The sequence below is a fragment of the Tinamus guttatus genome, unplaced genomic scaffold (genome assembly GCF_059628265.1).
Source record: "Tinamus guttatus ecotype Peru unplaced genomic scaffold, ASM5962826v1 Tinamus_guttatus_pri_ptg000580l, whole genome shotgun sequence".
Classification (NCBI taxonomy): Eukaryota; Metazoa; Chordata; class Aves; order Tinamiformes; family Tinamidae; genus Tinamus; species Tinamus guttatus.
Genome location: NW_028289114.1, coordinates 1,634,653 through 1,653,307, shown reverse-complemented (window position 1 = coordinate 1,653,307; position 18,655 = coordinate 1,634,653). Strand labels below are relative to the sequence as shown.

At 33.7% G+C, this 18,655-nt stretch overlaps 1 protein-coding gene across 3 annotated transcripts in view; it reads left to right on the top strand.

Moving 5' to 3' along the window:
* The window catches only part of NR2C2 (nuclear receptor subfamily 2 group C member 2), a 30,453-nt gene that overhangs the window by 2,159 nt on the left and 9,639 nt on the right, over positions 1-18,655 (top strand). For 2 of the 3 annotated variants that reach the window (XM_088534652.1, XM_088534651.1), the window contains exons 2-7: positions 1,082-1,165; positions 12,138-12,248; positions 13,200-13,400; positions 15,108-15,210; positions 15,706-15,885; positions 17,591-17,738. In XM_088534652.1, coding sequence (XP_088390778.1) covers positions 1,106-1,165; positions 12,138-12,248; positions 13,200-13,400; positions 15,108-15,210; positions 15,706-15,885; positions 17,591-17,738 — 803 coding nt within the window. In that variant the 5' untranslated portion in view covers positions 1,082-1,105. Of the gene's footprint in view, positions 1-1,081; positions 1,166-2,443; positions 2,544-12,137; positions 12,249-13,199; positions 13,401-15,107; positions 15,211-15,705; positions 15,886-17,590; positions 17,739-18,655 lie in introns of all 3 variants that reach the window. The other variant, XM_088534653.1, reaches the window with a different exon arrangement.

Genomic DNA, 18,655 nt, shown 5'->3' with positions numbered 1-18,655 from the left:
TACAAATGGTTTTCTGGTCTTCCAGTCTTCCTTTGACCTATGCAAGAACATTTTCATGTTACATTTAGCACAACATGATTTCAATTTTTTAACCTAATTAATTTTTCTATTTTCAACATTGTCTGCTTTTTAAAAGTTGTCTGGAGATGAGGTTTGGTGCTAGTGATATGTGTGTATCCTTCTGGTACACGATTGCTATTGCTGGTTGGTTGGTTTGTATATCAGCAAATTTTCAATGAAATATCAGGTGTACCAGCATAGGAATGCATTTTCAATGCACTTGAGCCAGGATCTGAACACTTACCTGGGAAAGAGGAAGACACAGTTCAAAGTGAATCTGCAAATTTGAAATTGTAGTTAAATTTACCAGTTAACCAATTTATTTAACCCCTAAAGAGAGTAAAAAGCTAAAGGTAGGAAAAAAAAACAATTCTGCAGAATTTTCTCCTTACAGTGATAATAGTATTATTACATTATAGTTTAACAGATACTTTAGATAACAAAAACTACATTGTAGGTGTGATAGTCTACTTTCATGCAGGATTGACACAAGAGTATGAATGAACTTGGCGGTTTGAGAAAATGACTCAGAGATGAGTTCAAACTTCTTTCTCAGGTAGTTGTTTCCTTGTCAAGCACATAACATAGAAGCAGTTTATCTGTAAGGTTTCTTTTTGCTGTGTGGAGCAGTGCATCCTTGAGATCTGTGAATTTCACATACTGTATGAGCTGAAATTCAAAATAGTCCTTTTTAATTAATGAAAATAACAGCTCATATTACCAATTTTAAATAATAGCGTTAAATGTTAAGCTTTTCAAGAGACTTTATAAAGAATAACCATGTGTTATTTTAGTAGTAGAATTCAGCCTTTTGAAAACCATGGTTCCATATATGTGCATATGGTACATGTAAATGTGTGTATATATACATATTTATGTTTGTGCGCTTATTTTCTTACTTGTGAGGTAATAAAGCAGGATTATAATTTCCCATTAGATCGTATCAAAGACTTCTTTAATAATAAGAAGAAAAAAATATTTTTTTGTGCCTGATGGAAGTTGCTGGCATGTTTTCAAACAGATTCTCTAATGATCTTGCTTCACCATGGCAACCAATATGGAGGTGCTGGCTCAGCAGGTAGTGGAGACACAGCAGGTGGCTGAGGTGAGTGGCAGATGATATCACAACACTTGGCATATGAGCTTTTGAAAGGAAAAATGTACTGTTGCATTCTTGCTCTTTACAATTAATCATAAATGAAGTAGAAAATCCTTACAGACCAACATTTCCTTTGCACTCAGGGAAGTAAGAAACCAGCAGATATATGGTTTGTTCACCATATTTCATTCTGGTGGCTTCCATATTGGGGATGAAAGCAGGAAATCCACCCATGAACTTAAAAGAAAATTTGTCTCTGTTACTGGTTGTTATAATCTAAAAAAAGTAATGTAGCAACAGTTCTGGTCATTTGATCATTCATTTGATTATTTGGGTTATCTAGGGTTTCTATTTTCTTCAAATTATCACATAAATTCAGTATATTTGATAAGCAGTAGCTTGAAATATTGTTCTGGATTTACAATAGGGTGATTAAATCAAAGTTAATATTTTTTGCCTCCATTTATTGAGATAGAGATCACAAAACATACTTAAAGTGTATGATATTAAATCATATTTTGATGTATATTCACTGAAGCTTGGATGCTCAAGGCTAAAATGTCTAAATTGATTCATCAGCACTGAAATAGATTATTTTGGTCATCGTAGGTAACACATTTATCTCCTTCAGTTTGAAAGCTTTACTCAAAAGAAAAGTTGGATTTTTGTTTGATTAAAATTTTTATTTGACAGTATTCTTCAAAGTTGGTATGATTTACCATATCAACATATAATTAGAAGATTTTTTAAATAAAGGCTAAGTTGTCTATGAGATCTCCGAAGATAACACCAATTTTCAGACAACAGTTCATGCAATGTTTGGCCTGTTTAGCTCAGACTATACCTTGCTATGAAAAGATTTGTTGGTCTCATGAAAAAGCTGCTTAAGTGAAGTAAATCTTTGTACCATTGCATTTTCAAAAATGAATTATAAATTATTTGCAGCAATTTAATAAAAGTGCTAGTTTTCTACAATTCTACAAAAATCTACAATCATAATGATTGAAAAACAATCTGGACAAATGGGCTACTGCCGTATGCTGGAAATAACATCTGAGAGTAGTTTCAGAATTTCACTCTGAAAATTGACAAGCAGATTTTCACTCTAATTTGCTAATTGAACTATCAATATGGCAAGCTGCATTCTTTAAAAAAAATCCAGGAGATCTTGGAAATAAAAAGATATGGAAGTAGTGGCAAACTTTATGCTATTTAGTAGAACTTGAGTGCTATAATCACTTTTAAGACACATAAAATATGTGACATTTGTAATTCCTCGTGCAGGAAATGCACCGTGGTAACATAGTGTGATGATTGTATCTTGCCACTGGAGAGATCGCTCCATCCCAAGAGTGTATGAAGCTCTGTGATTTCTTCCTGTCCGGTGGGTAAATAGAGGGCTTCATCTCTTTATAGTGTTCAACTCCTCCTTAAATTATATGCCTCTCTGCTGCATAACACCATGAGAACTTTGTTCATGGAAAAACAGTGGAAAGCAGCATTGTCTTATTAAGAATTTATTTATGTTATGACAATGTTGTCTTTAAACTTTGAACTCTCTTAATGAATGGCTGAGTGCCTACTATTTGTGTCTTCAGACAGATACAGTTTTTAATACAGGTAAATACTAATTTTCTTGAAGTATACTAAAATTCTTTATTTGCACTCGCTCTTTCTTGAAGAAAATATAATGTAAAAATGTATCATTGGATTTAGAAATGAGAGAATTTTTCAAAATACATTTCATCAAGGGAAATTAAACAAAAGGAGAGAAGAGGTCATTAATTATACCCTGAATTTTAGGCTATGAATGTTAAGAGATCAGTTGCAGACAGGATCATTTAATGTAAATGTTGTTATGTTTAGCTATCACTATACCAGTTTTTCAAAATAATTGCCATATATGTTGTGCCTGGGTTTGTTGAGAATCATGATGCCAAGCACCAACTCACTGGCATGCAAGTAGGCCATATGTTGTTTTTCTTTCATAAGCAATAGTTTGTCAGGTTTGGTTTTTTGTGCATGTATCACAAGTGTTACTGAGCACTGTACCGTATCACTATTTCTGTGCTTATTATTTTTTTAAAGGACTTCCTGAAATTGTCCCTATAATGGTTTCAGATGCTTCACTGCTTTTGCTCTTCAGCAAATTTTTGTTGTGTTTCTCCAACTGTATTTTTCTGAGCAGATTGGGTTAAAGAATTTCATTTTTAGTGTCTGCAGCTTACTTTACTTATGGTTCATGGCACTGGAAGACATAGAGCAGCTAGAGGATTTAGAGGGAAGTTCAACAATTCTTCCTCATCCAGAGTAGCTTTTGGAAAATAAAATTTTAATATTCAGGGAAAAAATACTAATGCTAATTTTCTCAAGAATTTCTTTAGTACTGTGAATATGCAATTTATCAGTTGTTCAGGTCCAGTCTTAGTATCAATTTAGACATAATTTGCATTGTTTAAGAAAGATGTATTTGTTTATGATGTATTCCTTATGCTATGTACTACTTTAAAAAAAATAAAATAAAAGTTTTTTTTTTTTTTTTTTAAAGTAGATCTGTCACCATGAGGAGGAAAAAAGGATATTGCCTATTCCATGGATCAGGTCTGATGTTAGCTGAGTAGGAAGAAGTTGCTAGTTCTGTCTCCTTTCTGTTCCGTGACAGCCACAGAGTATTCCCAGTGCAGTCCTCCTCTCTTTCTTTCGGAAACTAGGGGGAGAGAGTCGCAGGAGATGTGTGCTGGTTGGAATCTCACTTGTGCCAGCTGCACCCCTGAAATTAGTTGCTCTCAGTTCCCCCAGTGCTCTGAGAAGAACCTGTCAAAACTTTCTGAAAGTCTCTTTTCCGTGGCACTGAAAAAATATTGGATATCTTTGCCACATACAGTATTTTCTTGATTCTTTAGATGTCTCTGACATGTTACATCATCCATAAACTAGTACCTCAGCAGGCTGAGTTAAGAAAGTTGGCAATTTGGGTGTAAAACCACATGAAGCACAGTGGGCTGAAAGATGAAAATTGAAACACTGCCTTTCTGATTGAATAACAGTTTTCATTTGGGTATAAGAGTTAAAGGTAGGGGAAAACAAGGCTATTTTGTATTCTTTTTACTATTACTAACAGTGGCTATATTCTCATATCTGGTTGGATTTCATGGTAAAATTTTGATGGTGAGCCTTCTCAGTTTATTTTTATTGCAAATAAAATTAATAATTATGTTACCTCTTGATTTATTCCTTTAATGAATATATTTTTTATAGAACACTTTCATAATCAATGTGGTTATCTAGAAATAAAATATTGTGACCCTGTGTGTGTGGGAGGGTTGGGCTAAATGATCTCCAAAGGTTCCTTCCAACCTTAATGATTCTATGGTTCCAAAGTATTGAAGATTTGGTTAATACATTTCTGATGTTGGTTAATAAATACATGCATTCAAACACATTTACAAACAGATAAATGTGTGGGTAAATAAAACACTATGGGTAAGTTTCAGTAAATTAGTGTGTATTTTGGCTATAGAGCTATGAGGAAATGTTGAATTTAAAAGAAGTGACGATCATGAAGTGTCTAGAGAAGCTTGGTTTCAAACTACCTGTGTTACACAAACATGCACACACATTCACAAGCATTTGTATGAGAAAATAATAATGTAATTGTGACTAAAATACAGAATTACTTTACTGAGAAAAATCCACCAAAAGTGCAATCATATAGTTAATATATGCATAATGATTAAAAAAAAAAGAAACAGAAGAAGGCAAGTTTAATCATACCAACCTTAAAAATGCACCTAATTGCTAACTACTTGTTTTTAGGTTGCCGATGTAAAACGCAAGCAGTGTTTTGGCAGTAGATACACACATTTGTATAATTCCAGCGATTCGTGCAACTCTTCTGTGACACTTACTGCAAATAATAATCAATGAATTATTCTTATATTTTTATAACTTCAATGTATGAAATTACTGCCAGTGATAATTGTTGGTTTCAGAGTCCAGGTGAATGATGTCCTCTGCTATCTGGTCCAAGGCAGGCAATTTTCCATGCCATAGCATGCCAGTTGTTCTCTGCTTCAGTTCTTATCATCCAGTGGGATACCAGAAGAGCTTTAGGCATGCTACATGAAATTGTTTTGTTCTTCCAATCTGCATGCTTATAACTACAGTTTGCAAAGTCCTAAAATGAAAATAGCAGTTGTATCCTCGTGGACTTTTAAGGGAATCACAATAGTTAGGCAGGAACAGTTTTTAATCTGAGCTAAATGAGTTGGTTATTTATGTGAGCCTGGAAACTACACTGGGAGAAAGATGTCAGGGTGTTTTTTTTGTTTTAAGCCTTAAAGTTACTCTTTAATGTTGATTACTTTTTTTTTTTCTTTTTTTCCTCCAGAATAAAAGTTAATGGCCCCTAATATAGCACAGTTGGTGTACATTAAATTCCATAATCATTATACAATCACAGGCTTCTGCAAAGACATGCAAGGGAGGTCACAGTCATTCTTAAAGTGACATTTTCAATAAGTAATGTACCTGCAATAGGATAATAAGTACAATAAGTAATGCATACATTAAATTTTAAAAGGAACATTTTAAGAAGAATGATAGCTATTTGAACTAGTTTCTGTATTGTTTTCCTTTGAAAATTACTACAGTTACAGTAATTTCAAAATCTCATTAAAATGTCCTCTATTTATATTAAATATAATGTATACTCTAGCAAACATTGCTCCCTGAAAATATTAATATTAGAATATCAGAAATTCTTAGGTTATAAAATGCGAGTTCTGGTCCATTTTATATGTATTTTGTGATAGCATAATTGATGTTACATAAAATTAAGAGTGAAGACATTTGTAAATGTGCAGCATGTAGTGCTTGAGAAGGTTCCATCTTGAGGAGAGTATCAGGACCTAAAAAATACATCATTTCTCTTAGTTAAAGGTATATTTTGTACATTTTACATTTCTCACTAATGTATATGTGATTTTTATGGGAGCTAGGTAGTTGCAACAAAACTGTTAACCCCAATAGATAAGATGCAATATAGCTGATTTGTTTTGTATTTTATTTCAAGTTTTCATTTTCAGACTCCTCTTTTGTTTCAGGATAAAAAAAAAAAAGGAACTTGTAGTGTACTTTTTTCTTACTATGTGTTTCTATGTAATTTCTGCTGGAGTCTCAAGGACTGCATTTCCTTTTTGCAGTACAGCTATTGTGAGCTTTACAGGGGCAATTCTGATTTTGAACAGAACATTAGGTAGAGATAAAGCGTTATTATGCTCAGCATTCAATTTTTGTTCATAAAAAGATAGCTGGTAATCATATGTCATAAACCTATCTGAATAACTTTCCTGAAAAAAATATCCAAATAAAGGCCTAGTGTAGGAAGGCTATTAATTGTGATGTCAGATATTAAACATGATGATAACCCAACTAAAATTTCATTGGGTTTTCTTGCATGTTTAAGTTTTTATGTATAATACTTCCCCTAGACTGGATCGTATTTGGTTGACCTAACATTTGCATTCTACCTGTGCTGTAAAATGATCTCCTGTAAGTACAGTAGTTCTTAATATATATTATTTTTGGATCTCTATACAGAAGATAATTGTGTTTTCTATCATGAAAAGAGCTCAACTGCAATAGGGAGGAGATTCCATTTCCAAAGATGGGATTCCTTGGAGTTGAAATAAAATGCTATTACTCCTTAAAAATACCTAGCTCGTCTATTTATTGCATAAGGGTTTGGAGAGGAAATGCACTGTATTCGAGTTCCCTATCTTAAAACTTTTAAAGGATTAGTTCTTTTCCTCGCAACGTAAGATAACATAACTACAAAATAAATCCATCTTTTCTAAGTATTTCAAAATATGTCTTGTGTAAGAATTATGTGATTTTTGTCTATTTGTCAGCTTTCACTGCAGGTTCATCCAAGCATTTTTGGGGAATTTTGACTAATGAATCATACATGCATCATGAACTTAATGTATTCATTCTTAAATGTAATAAGACTGATCTGGCTACTTCATATGTGATAGACGCAAACCAGAGGGGCCCATGTTCCTTTAAATACATTAGCTTAAAGAACTGCAAACATGCTCCACAGGGAGCTCTTATCCATTTCACTGATAGGAAAATAATTCAAGATCTGTGTGAACTCTTTTCTCAGATTTCATTTTACTGCTTTACAGCTCCCAGAGAAAGAGCAGGCTGAGAGAACTTAAAGAAGGAGAAGGGGGAAAAGGGGAGACTTTGTAACTGAGGTACCTCTTCCCCAGATCAAATTAATCATATTATTAGACAAATTCCTTCAGCAACTGGCAAAACAGCAGGAACATGTCGATTCTGCTTCCTTGGCTACAGGGAACGGTAGTGCGCTTGACCTTCACAGGAGCAGGGTCACAGAGAGGGCATTTTGAAACAATTCTGTCTGCTTTCTGTGATTGGAATAATCAGTAATGGAGACTGGATGCAATTATCTGTGATCTGTCTAAAAGCGACGCCCACATTCCTCTTGGATTGTTTTGGCCTCAGGGCCAAAAAAAGGAAAAATGTAAATAAGGCTGCAGGAAGGATTTGACATTGTAAGTATTAGAGTCTGTACAGCGCATAGCTAGTGAACTCTGGGAATCAAACAAGGCTGAGTGTATTGAAGTAGATTATCTTTCCCCTCTGTCTTAAAATACACGTACTTGTTATGTTTTGTGTAGGCAAATGGAGCAGACGCGAGGGAAGAATCTTTCTTTTTTATCACATACATTATTTTCTGAGTAACTCCAAGTCATTATATTAGTGGTTACTTTTAAATCCTTGTTCATTAAATCTGTGTAAAATGTGGTACACTGATTTTTTTTTTCTGGGATTTAAGGCCTATTTTGTTTTTTACCTCTTGAAAGACTTTTGTAAGAAAGAAGTAAGTTGAGTAATTAAAGAGTATCTGACTTTTTTGTTAATTTTAGAAGTGTGTGATTCACTTTGGAGGACTAGGTTTTTGCTTACAGTGTGGAAGTACTATGGAAGTACAGCTTCCATAGGAGTCACTAAATATGTGATACAGTTTTCATGGTGTGATGTTTTTTCTGTACAACAAATTAGAATAGTTACTGTTGTGTTTAATCCTGTAAGTAAACCAAATATAAAGCTGACCCATATTATATTCCTCAAATGAGTACAAATCATTTGAGTTCAGAATACTTTGATTTAGTACATTTGGAATTCTAATTAGCTTAGTTTTTCGTATAGCATAAATTTAACTTAATTGAATTCAGACTGGTAAATCTCTGGTAGAACGTTAAAAACATCTGGTCTGTGTTGTATATTCTCAGACTGCTATTTACTTAAATAGTCAAAATTGTTGCAGTTGACTGGGGTAGGATGATAGTAAAGCACCATAAAATTAGTTCAGATTTTTTGTGGTGTCATGGCAATTTTCAGGGTAGAAATTCATCTATAAAACAAAGATACAGCGTTTTATTTTCCTCACTTCTGTAAATTGTATATTTCAAAAAAAAAAGTTTATCCTTCTGCCATGCTTGTTATTTTGCTGTTAACCAATGGTATGTATATTCTGTCTAGAAAATATGCCTCTAACTTTCTGTAGCAGTCAGGAATTTAAAAATGCTATTGTTTCACAGAGTATTCAGTTGATAAAGCTGAAAATTAAGGTAGGTCCTGGATTTCAGAGTCTTTTGCCATTTTCTGAGCATGCATGCTTGTGTTAATAGGGGAATAAAAATAAAATATATGATGCATACTGAAACATAAATAGATAAAATATTATTCATTGCTGTATTATCGCCTCTTAACCATGATTTTGACTAAAATATTTTCTTTTTTTGTTTAAAAACATGTGCTGCCTATTAAAACATGAAAATGCCATATCATGTATAACGGCAGCAGGTCTCAGACTTGCCCAGCTTTTCAGAGTACTTATTGTTGGACTTAAGGTAGCTGAGTAGTGATATGGTGAAGATGAGAAATGATATGCATATTAGAGGAGACTGATGTTGATGAGTAGAAACAACCTTCACATGATGATGTGGTCCATACTATAAAAAAATATAAATTGTTTTACAGCATACAATATTGGTATTTATGTTAACATAGTATCTGGAACCTCAGTTGTACAAGACTCCTTTTCAGTAGGTACTCTACAAACCCCAGGAAGAGAGAGGGAGGAAAAAAAAAAAAAAAAAAAAGGAAAGAAAGAAAAGGCTGTTGAGCCCAAACATATTTACAGAAGCATTTTGATTTATGTGTTCATACAAATTCTTCAATAGCAGGGGAAAATAGATCTCTCTCACAGCTTTTTAAGGTAAGGTTTCAAGATGCCTCAGATAAAGACCAAGGATTCTGCAATTGAAGGTGAAAACATTTGGAAAGCAGTGCTCTAAGATCTTCCCCTAATTAAGACCTTTGAAATGGTAAATAAATTAGGCAGTGATTTTTGCATTGTAAATAAGAAGGGCATTGTTCAAAAGTGTTCTCTACAAACCTCATTAATCAAGTGTGTCATCTAGGAGCCTCTTGATGGTAGGAGTCTTTTTTGTTGTTGTTGCCTAGGTATCGTGTTTTCTGCTACTGGCAGCCATGTATCATCCAGTAATTAGAAAAATTACTTCTAAACCTCTCCTGCACATCTGCCTCATTTGTAATCAACTTTTGTTACATAGATGAAAGATGACTTCCTATAGTATGTTCTATTAAGATTTAGATTTTTCTTTTACAGTATAGGGGGCTACTTACGAGGCAGGAAATCGGACAGTAGAGCAGTGTGCCTTCATTAAAACTTGCGTGTATTTTAACAGTTTAACTTCCCTGAAGGTACTGTGCAGTAAATTTTCCTCACTATTCAAACTGCTTTTCCTTTCTTTGCATCACAGATTAACGTTTAAAATATATTTTTAAAAGAAAATGTTAGATTTTAAAATTTTTAAATTTAAAAATGTTAAAGATTTTTTCATGTGCAAGTTTAAACAATGACTAAATTGACACTAGCCTGTTTTCCAGGTATGCAAGTTTTTATAAATAAGTCATTCCGTCACTGTTTCAAAGAAGAGGTTTTAACAAAAGCAACCTGTAAGATTCATGGTTTGGGTCACATATTGCTACATCTATTAAAAACTGTATTGTTACTCTTAAGTGTATAAATTGTTTGGCTTTTTTCTTTGAGGCTGATCAAGACATGGAGTTAAAAGACAGGTTTCAAAACTTAGAATCATTATCTTGAGGATTTCTGGGAGTACATTCCTATGTAGAATGCAATTATTTTAATCAATGGGGCACTATGTAGAGTTCTGTATATACTGTGGGCTGGTGTGTGTATTCAGGGCTTGTTTAAGAAAACCGAAAGTTTGTATATTTTAACTACTGTCATGGATTATTTACAATTCTGAACTCATCAAAATGTAGAATCTATAAAAGAAAGTAAATAGTATTCATTTAGCACTTGGCAGACTTGCATAAGAATCTGGGCTGGAACATTTTTTTCAAAGAATAGAGTTCTGACCCATTAGTGCATTGCTGTTCTTAAGTATATGGTTGTATCCTAAACTGACTATAGAAGAAAATAATAGTATCATTTTTTGTTCATTTTTTCCTATAGGGTTTAGTCATTATATACTATATAGTCATTACAGTATTTACTACCGTTTTAATGGTATCATTTATCATTTACCTATACTAACTACCATTAAAATGGAGTGTTTGTAAAAGGAGGCATTTTTTTATTTTTGAAGCATTTTAAGAGTTTACCTTTCTTGTTATTCAGATACGTTGTATATGTAAAATTTGCCTGTCTTCTAAATTTTATTGTGTTTTTTTCCGTCTTACGATATAAAAACTGATAATAAAAATGTGACTGAAAAATGTATCCATGTTGCAGTGATGACTGTTGACAGTAATGTTGTCTACGGAGTTGCTGTGGTCTATCGTATAAACATTTATTTACTAATTAGGATTATATTGCCTACCCTTTGTCAGATCTGTCAAGCAAAGAGAGTATGATGATTTTTGACACGGGAACATAAGTAGTATTAAGTAATATATAAAAAGTATTGGTGAACATAAACAGTGTATGATTTTAGAATACACTATTAGAGATGGGATAGAACAATGAAATAACAATGGTATTTAGTTTTATTGCCAAATTTTAGTCACTGTTATATTCATGAAATATTCACTGGCAATTCAATGGATTGACCACATACACCTAAATATGTACTGAATAGATTAGTGGTCTATTGGAGTGCAGGTTCCAGGAAAAAAAAAAAAAAAAACCTGCAGCACTGTCACGTAAAAAATAAAGCTACAATAATTACTTTTTTTTTTTTTTTTGAACATTGAACAATTGGAATTCAGATCTTATTCTACTGTCTAAAACACAAATATCCTGATAATCAGCCACCTTTCCAATAACCTTTTACCTTGAAATTACTTAAACCTTTTACCTTGAAATTACTTAAATTTGTTTTAACTAATACTTGAAAAATTAATTTGCCATTTTCCAAATAAGCTATAAAACCACCACACACTATTATTAACCAAATTCCAGCTATCTGAAATTGGAGAAGTTGTTTAAGCAAGACTTAAAAATTAACAAAATGTGAAATAGTTAACATGAGGTGTCATTGTGCAAATGGCCTGTTTTCTTTTTTAGGAGCAAAAAAATATGTTGAACATTTAACTGAAAATTGAAAAGTGTGTTTTTGCATTTCAATAAACTGAAGTAGGACAAGTAATAGTTACCTGGTGGGGTTTTTGTTGGGGGTGGTGGTTGTTGTTGTCGTTTATCAGATCAGATTGTTTTTCTGAAAGACCGATATTCCGGTAATTAATTGAAAGTAGATCCCAGTTGTTTTAATGACTGAAATCTTCCCAATAATTTCAGATTCTAGCATAGGGCCATCTGATACTTCCATGTATTTGAAAGTATGCTCAGACTGGGACAGCAAATCAAAATTATTTGGGTTATTTACAGGTGCAGACTGTTCAGACTTCATTATCTGAATCTCCAGGGATGACCAGCCCTTCCCAACGTATCCAGATTATTTCCACAGACTCCTCTGTAGCTTCACCACAGCGCATTCAGGTAAAAATTCATTGACTAACTATTACACCCTTATTCTGTCTTCTCCTTCCACTTACATACAAAGCATACTAAAGTGGAAAATGGAACATTTCCTTAAATTTTATGAGAGCAGATCATTTCTTAGTGCTAACTAAAACTCCTTTCCTTCCTAAGATTGTATTTGGTCATGTCCTCCTGTATAGAACAATTATATTGACTATGAAGGTGGGGAAAATATTGGCGAAGTTAAACTTGCCCTGGGTATACAAGTCTAGCTCTCCCGTAGCTAGAGACACAGTCAACCATCTCAGTTCTAGGATGGTCTCTAAAGGCATTGCTGTCCTTCGTATTTAGGAGGAACTTAATTTCTGAAGGATGAGGAAATATTCTCCTAAGTAAAACATGGCTACTGGATTAGAATAATTATTCAAAATTCATTGATGTTCATTTAATTTTTAAGAATCCCTCCTTTCTACAATGTTGATGATAGTGATACGTATATTTTTGTTCAGCATGCAAGTCATAAACCAGCAGAATCTTACTTCTCAAGGAAACTTTGTTCCAGCATTAACTAGCATAACTTTAAATATTGTGTATTTGGTTTTCACTTCTGTCTTTAGCATTATATTTCATTCTTACTTTGTTTGGGACCCACTATACATAATGCATTTTGAACAGTAAAATGCTATTGCAATAGTTCTCTTTCCCATATCTTCTCATTTTTAATGATAGCAGAGCCAGCTTTTTCACAAACCCTTCTAGTATTTCCTTTCCTATTTCATATTTAGTTTTATAGTTTTGCATATTGTTTGTGAGTGTAAGAACTTTGCACAGGTCTAATAACTGCACAAGTAGCAAAATAATAAATAAGAAGGGGCATTATCAGACAGCAGCATATGATTCTGAAGAAGATTCAGAGTTTTTTTTAAAAATTGTCTACTGGGACATAAAAATTTTCAATATGTTTTACAGATTGTGACAGATCAGCAAACAGGGCAAAAAATACAAATTGTGACAGCAGTGGATTCATCTGTATCTCCAAAGCAACAGTTTATTTTAGCTAGTCCAGATGGAACTGGTGCAGGAAAGGTGATACTGGCAGCTCCTGAGACATCTAATGCCAAGCAGCTTATCTTTACCACCACAGACAACATTGTGCCAGGCAGAATTCAGGTAAATATAGTAATTAAGATTAAACCATAGATTTTTTTTTCTGGTTTTGATTTTTAGATAATTTAAGCATATAATTACTTTAAGGCTTTAGAAGTTGTCATAGTTTGCTAAAGATCTAGGGACGTGGATTAGGCCATATGTATTAAAGATGTGTAAACCATACAAATCATAGGCTTCATTTAGTCAGTCATAAATCCTCCTTTCTTGTGCCTCATGCGTTTCTTTGTGTTCATCACCTCCTGTTGTGTGTTCTCATTAAAAGTGGGCAAGGGAATAAATGCACACTTTTACTGGTTCCTCCGAGAAGTGCGACGCTTTCGGATAGTCCATTCGAAGACTGACAGATATGCAGAGATATAACTCACTGGGCAAGCTTACATTCCAAATGCAGGGTTGAGACATCCCAGTAGAAGCTTCTTGGAGAAAGAGCTACATTTTTTAAGGATCTTGAGCATAATCCAGAACAATATGAACATTGTGAAAATAATTTTATAAGACACTAATTCATCTTTAGTGAAATTTGAAATCTATTCCCAATATTCATGTCTTTTTAAAAAGGATGCCTAACCTACATTGTTACTTTCATAGTGGAGAATATTTTATAGGCAGATATATAGTTTCTATATAAGTATTTGAAAAATTATACTGACAGTCTTTTCAAAATAAATTTAAATCGATATTTTATTTTGCAATGCTAATTGGTCTAACTGTTGTTAAAAGAGGTTTTTTGTGATTTGTACTTTTATTTGTCTGTGAGTGGAATGTTTTGTATGGATAAAGACTTCAAAGGAAAAATAAATAAATAAATGATGGAGATCTAAGGCCTTAGGAAGCGGAACTCTATAGTTTCTATAATGGATCTCTGCTTCAGGCTATCTCCTCCAAACCTTCTGCCTCAGTTAACAAGGTAATATATAGATGGCAACAGCATCTGAAATACAATCCTCTGTGACCAAATACAGTAGCTGCTTGACAGTAATTGCAAGAAGGGAAGGATACTATTGACTGCATAAATGAGGAAAGCCACTTGTACTGAACAAACTTGAGAGTTCGGAATTCTCCTTTTGCAGGACTGGAATGACCATCTGAAAAAAAATCTTTCAAAATGTGCATGGCATTTTAACCAAATACATATATATATATATATATATATATATATATATATGTATTTGGTTATATATATATATATATATATATATTTAAATGCTATCTCTCTTCAGCCTTCATTTTTCTGGATTGTTCTTCTGTTGCTCTTGTAAGCTTGTGAATTTGGTATTCTTAAGCATGGTTGGCCAAAATTCTGCGAAATATTTATTTTAGTTGTGACCTTCCTAGTGCTTTATGTTAACGGCACTAATATTTTTCTATCTTAAATAGAAACAACTCACCTGATAGATTAGAAAGCATTTACACTGGCTCCTAACACCAGTGGTTTACAAGCAATAAGTTCATTTCCTCATCCCCTATCAGTTCTAAATGATGAACAGTAAAAAGTAAAACAGTAAAAGCCTAAATAATAAAACACTCTTGTTAGCTTGCATTTTATACAACTAAATTTAATTTTACATCTTATATTCTTGTCCTCAAATTCAACTGCTTCTTCCCAGTTGATAAACCAATCTTGCTCTATAGAGGTGTGTGTGTGTGTATACACACACCAGAATATGTTGTCTAATTCCCTCTTTTTGTTTTTGAATTTTATTTTAGATAGTGACAGACACTGCTTCGGTGGAACGTTTGCTGGGAAAAGCTGATGTTCAACGGCCACAAGTAGTAGAATATTGTGTGGTCTGTGGAGATAAAGCATCGGGTAAGGAACTTGATGCAAGAAACTTGATTAAAATGATGGCTGGGATGAAGGGAAGAGGTTAGCTGATGTTAGCCATGTATAAGTGAAAAATTACTTAAACCCTGAACCTTTATGTTCTTAAAATCTAACATGTATAGCCTTTGTATAATTTATATCCTACAATCTGTAACAGCAGATGGAATTGCATCTTTACTTGGACAGAATTGGAACTACCACTTTGTAGACCTTTTATTGAAAAATAGATTTATTCTTCCTCTTCTCTTCTTTCACCCTCCTTCCTCCCAACCCCAACCCCCTGTCAAAACCCCTGACAATAGGTAAACAAGAAACATCCTGTAAGACTTTAATAATGCTTTCTCAGTTCAAAATCATGACAAGAATACAGAACAAGTTTACATGAAGACTGTTGCCATATGTTTTACTTGCTTAAGATAAATATTTTGATGTTAAAATGTGTTTGTCATTTGATAACGTAATATATATGTTTCCATATAGGTCGTCACTATGGTGCTGTCAGTTGTGAGGGATGCAAAGGTTTCTTTAAAAGGAGTGTAAGGAAGAATTTGACCTACAGTTGTCGTAGCAACCAGGACTGTATCATCAATAAACACCATCGGAATCGCTGCCAATTTTGTAGGCTTAAGAAATGCCTAGAGATGGGCATGAAAATGGAATGTGAGTGTTGATACCCGATGTGAGACTGTGTCTACCAAGTAATAACTATGTGAACTACCACTGCTTTTTAGTGTCCTTTAGATTGTTTCCATTTCAGTGTATGTTGCTTACAGATTAAGAGAAGCAGAACTTCAGTAGCCAAAGAATCCAACTTACCTTTCACTCATCACCCTTTTGTGTCTGAGGTGCAGCGCTGATTTGTTTTGAGCTATGTATTACACTACAGTAATACGTGGGGAGCCTAATACTTAAAATACATGTTACAAATATGGGATATGTTTGTAATACAACATATTTTAACAAGGAGAGACATAAAGATGAGTTTAGTTTTCTGTGTTTAGAATTTGCTTTCCTTCTGACTTTTCACTCCTTTTTCTTCTCTAGTGATAGAAAGTGTTTGACATCCTTTGTCAGAGGATGAACAGAATTTTATTATAAGAGGCTTTGCATAAACCATCATATATTAAACAGTATACTTCTATCTTTGTATGCAGTGCTTCTTAGAGTTCCAGTGCTACGATCCAAACACATCTTCCAAAGTATTTTTGCTCTGATTTATAGCACCCTCTGCTTCTCTAGTACAGGACCTGGTTGTTGCGTGATAAATTTAAGGAGAATCTAAGATGAAGCAATAAATATTTTTCTTTTTCCGCTCCAATATAGAGAAGATGTATAGTACTGTTCCAAAGGAGGCAGAAATTTAAGCTGTAATTACACAGTTCTTTGTTTCATTTTCCTTTTGAACTCTAGACTTGTAGTGATCTGACTGTTGTGCTTCCACATATTATGTTGAGCATAAATGATGTCATTTGTGTAGGAGAAACTGTTCCATTTCTGGAGGTTCAGCTGGTTTTAGTTGAAGATTAGTATGATACATGCTAGTACATGCTAGCTGACTTTACTGGGCATTGGATCAGGTTTCTAATTAATATTGCTGTATACACCAAGCCAAGAAAATTGCGTATACTTTGTTATTGATCCCCTAAATTCTGTTGCTTCGATTTAAAAGTATTAGCAAAAACCAATCAAGAAGTAAAGCTTTGCTGGTTATGAGGATAGAGAAACATAGACATATATCTTACTATTTCATTCAGAAGTACTATATGGTAAGATCTGATTTTTTTTTGTTTGTTTCTTAGATAACAGTAGATTGGGTCTCCTCTAGAGCTGCTAACCATTGTATGATTAATTGCTGTAATGAATAACACAGTAATAGTCCTGCAATTATATATTGTCTTACATTTGCAAAGCATTGTGGGAATTAATATTTTTTCAACACTTAAAAAGTTACTTGTATTATCCTCTTATTTTTATTACCCTCATTTTCAGGAGAAAAGAATGAGGCAGTTGAATAGTATGCCAAATCGCACACGAGTTCCATGCAGTTCAGTGACTAGATTCCAGATTATATTATAATCTAATATTAGAACAATACACTTTCCACTCTGTTTGAAATTTCAAAGGCACTGTTTCTTACTATTTTTATTTAAAAGTTTACCACACTTGTTTGGCATGTTGGAGACTAAGCTTATTTTCTTCAAGTTTTCAAGTGGAGATAATTTCCACTTTTGCAGTGAACTAACTCATCACCACAGTTGCATAAGCTGAAATCCTACTATGAGAATTTTACCTGTTTTTTTTTATTAAATTTTTAATTTTACTAAATTATTTCCTTTCAAATCTGTTAATTTCTATTTTTATATAGCGGTTCAGAGTGAAAGAAAACCTTTTGATGTGCAGCGTGAAAAACCAACAAACTGTGCAGCTTCCACTGAAAAAATCTATATCAGAAAAGACCTTCGGAGTCCTCTAATAGCAACTCCAACATTTGTCGCAGATAAGGATGGGGCACGGTGAGTACCTCAGTATAAAACTAGTCTTGTTCAAAGGTACTTCTGCATATTGGTTTGAAGGTACACCTGTTCTCCTTATCCCTGTGCTCCAAACCGCTGGCCAGACAAGGCCATATTTCCATTTTGCAAATCATGTAAGTTAATTATCAAGACCAACCTAGTATGTTCTGCTGTTCATCAAAATTTTTATGTCTGAGTACAGCTAGGTGGTTCCCAATTCAGAGCTGATTCATGTCCAGCAGGTCAAAGCATAGGCATGACAAATATGTGATGCATGCGAGCTGAGCTGGAGATTTCTAGAACTGATTTTCACTCTTTTCATTTGTGAGTCAAATTGTTCAAAAATACTACTATTAACTTGCTTCATTGGTAACTGCTTGTGTTACAGCTTCCTTGGAGGCCTATAAAAGACACTACATCTTAGCATGACTGTACGTAGAATGACTACATTACTTATGTAGGATTCAGGTTTGCATAATGCATGATAATTTACTGTCTGTGGTAGCTGACAATCTCAATGTCAATCCCCTAAGCCGTAAATTCCCTCACTTTGTTCCTTACTCATTTGTATCGGGTTTACAGACCTAGAGTGTTACAAAAAAGCAATAAATAATATTTAGTGACTGCAAAGACTTGCCACGCTTTCCCAAAAGGCAGATATAAACGAGTGAAGATTTTTAAGCAGACTTTGATTACACAGCTGCTTATGCTTGTTTTTTAATGTAAAACTTCACTGACAGCACTTCTTTATTCAGTGTTGTCATGTCTAATTTAGAATGCAGTTGTGACTGCCTCTAAAGTCTGATATTACAATTCTAGGGCTGTGCAGTGACTCATGAGGCCATAAGAATACAAAACTTTCTTTGAGAGAGAAGAAACCGGACTCAAAAACAAACAATAGGAATATCTATTTAGGA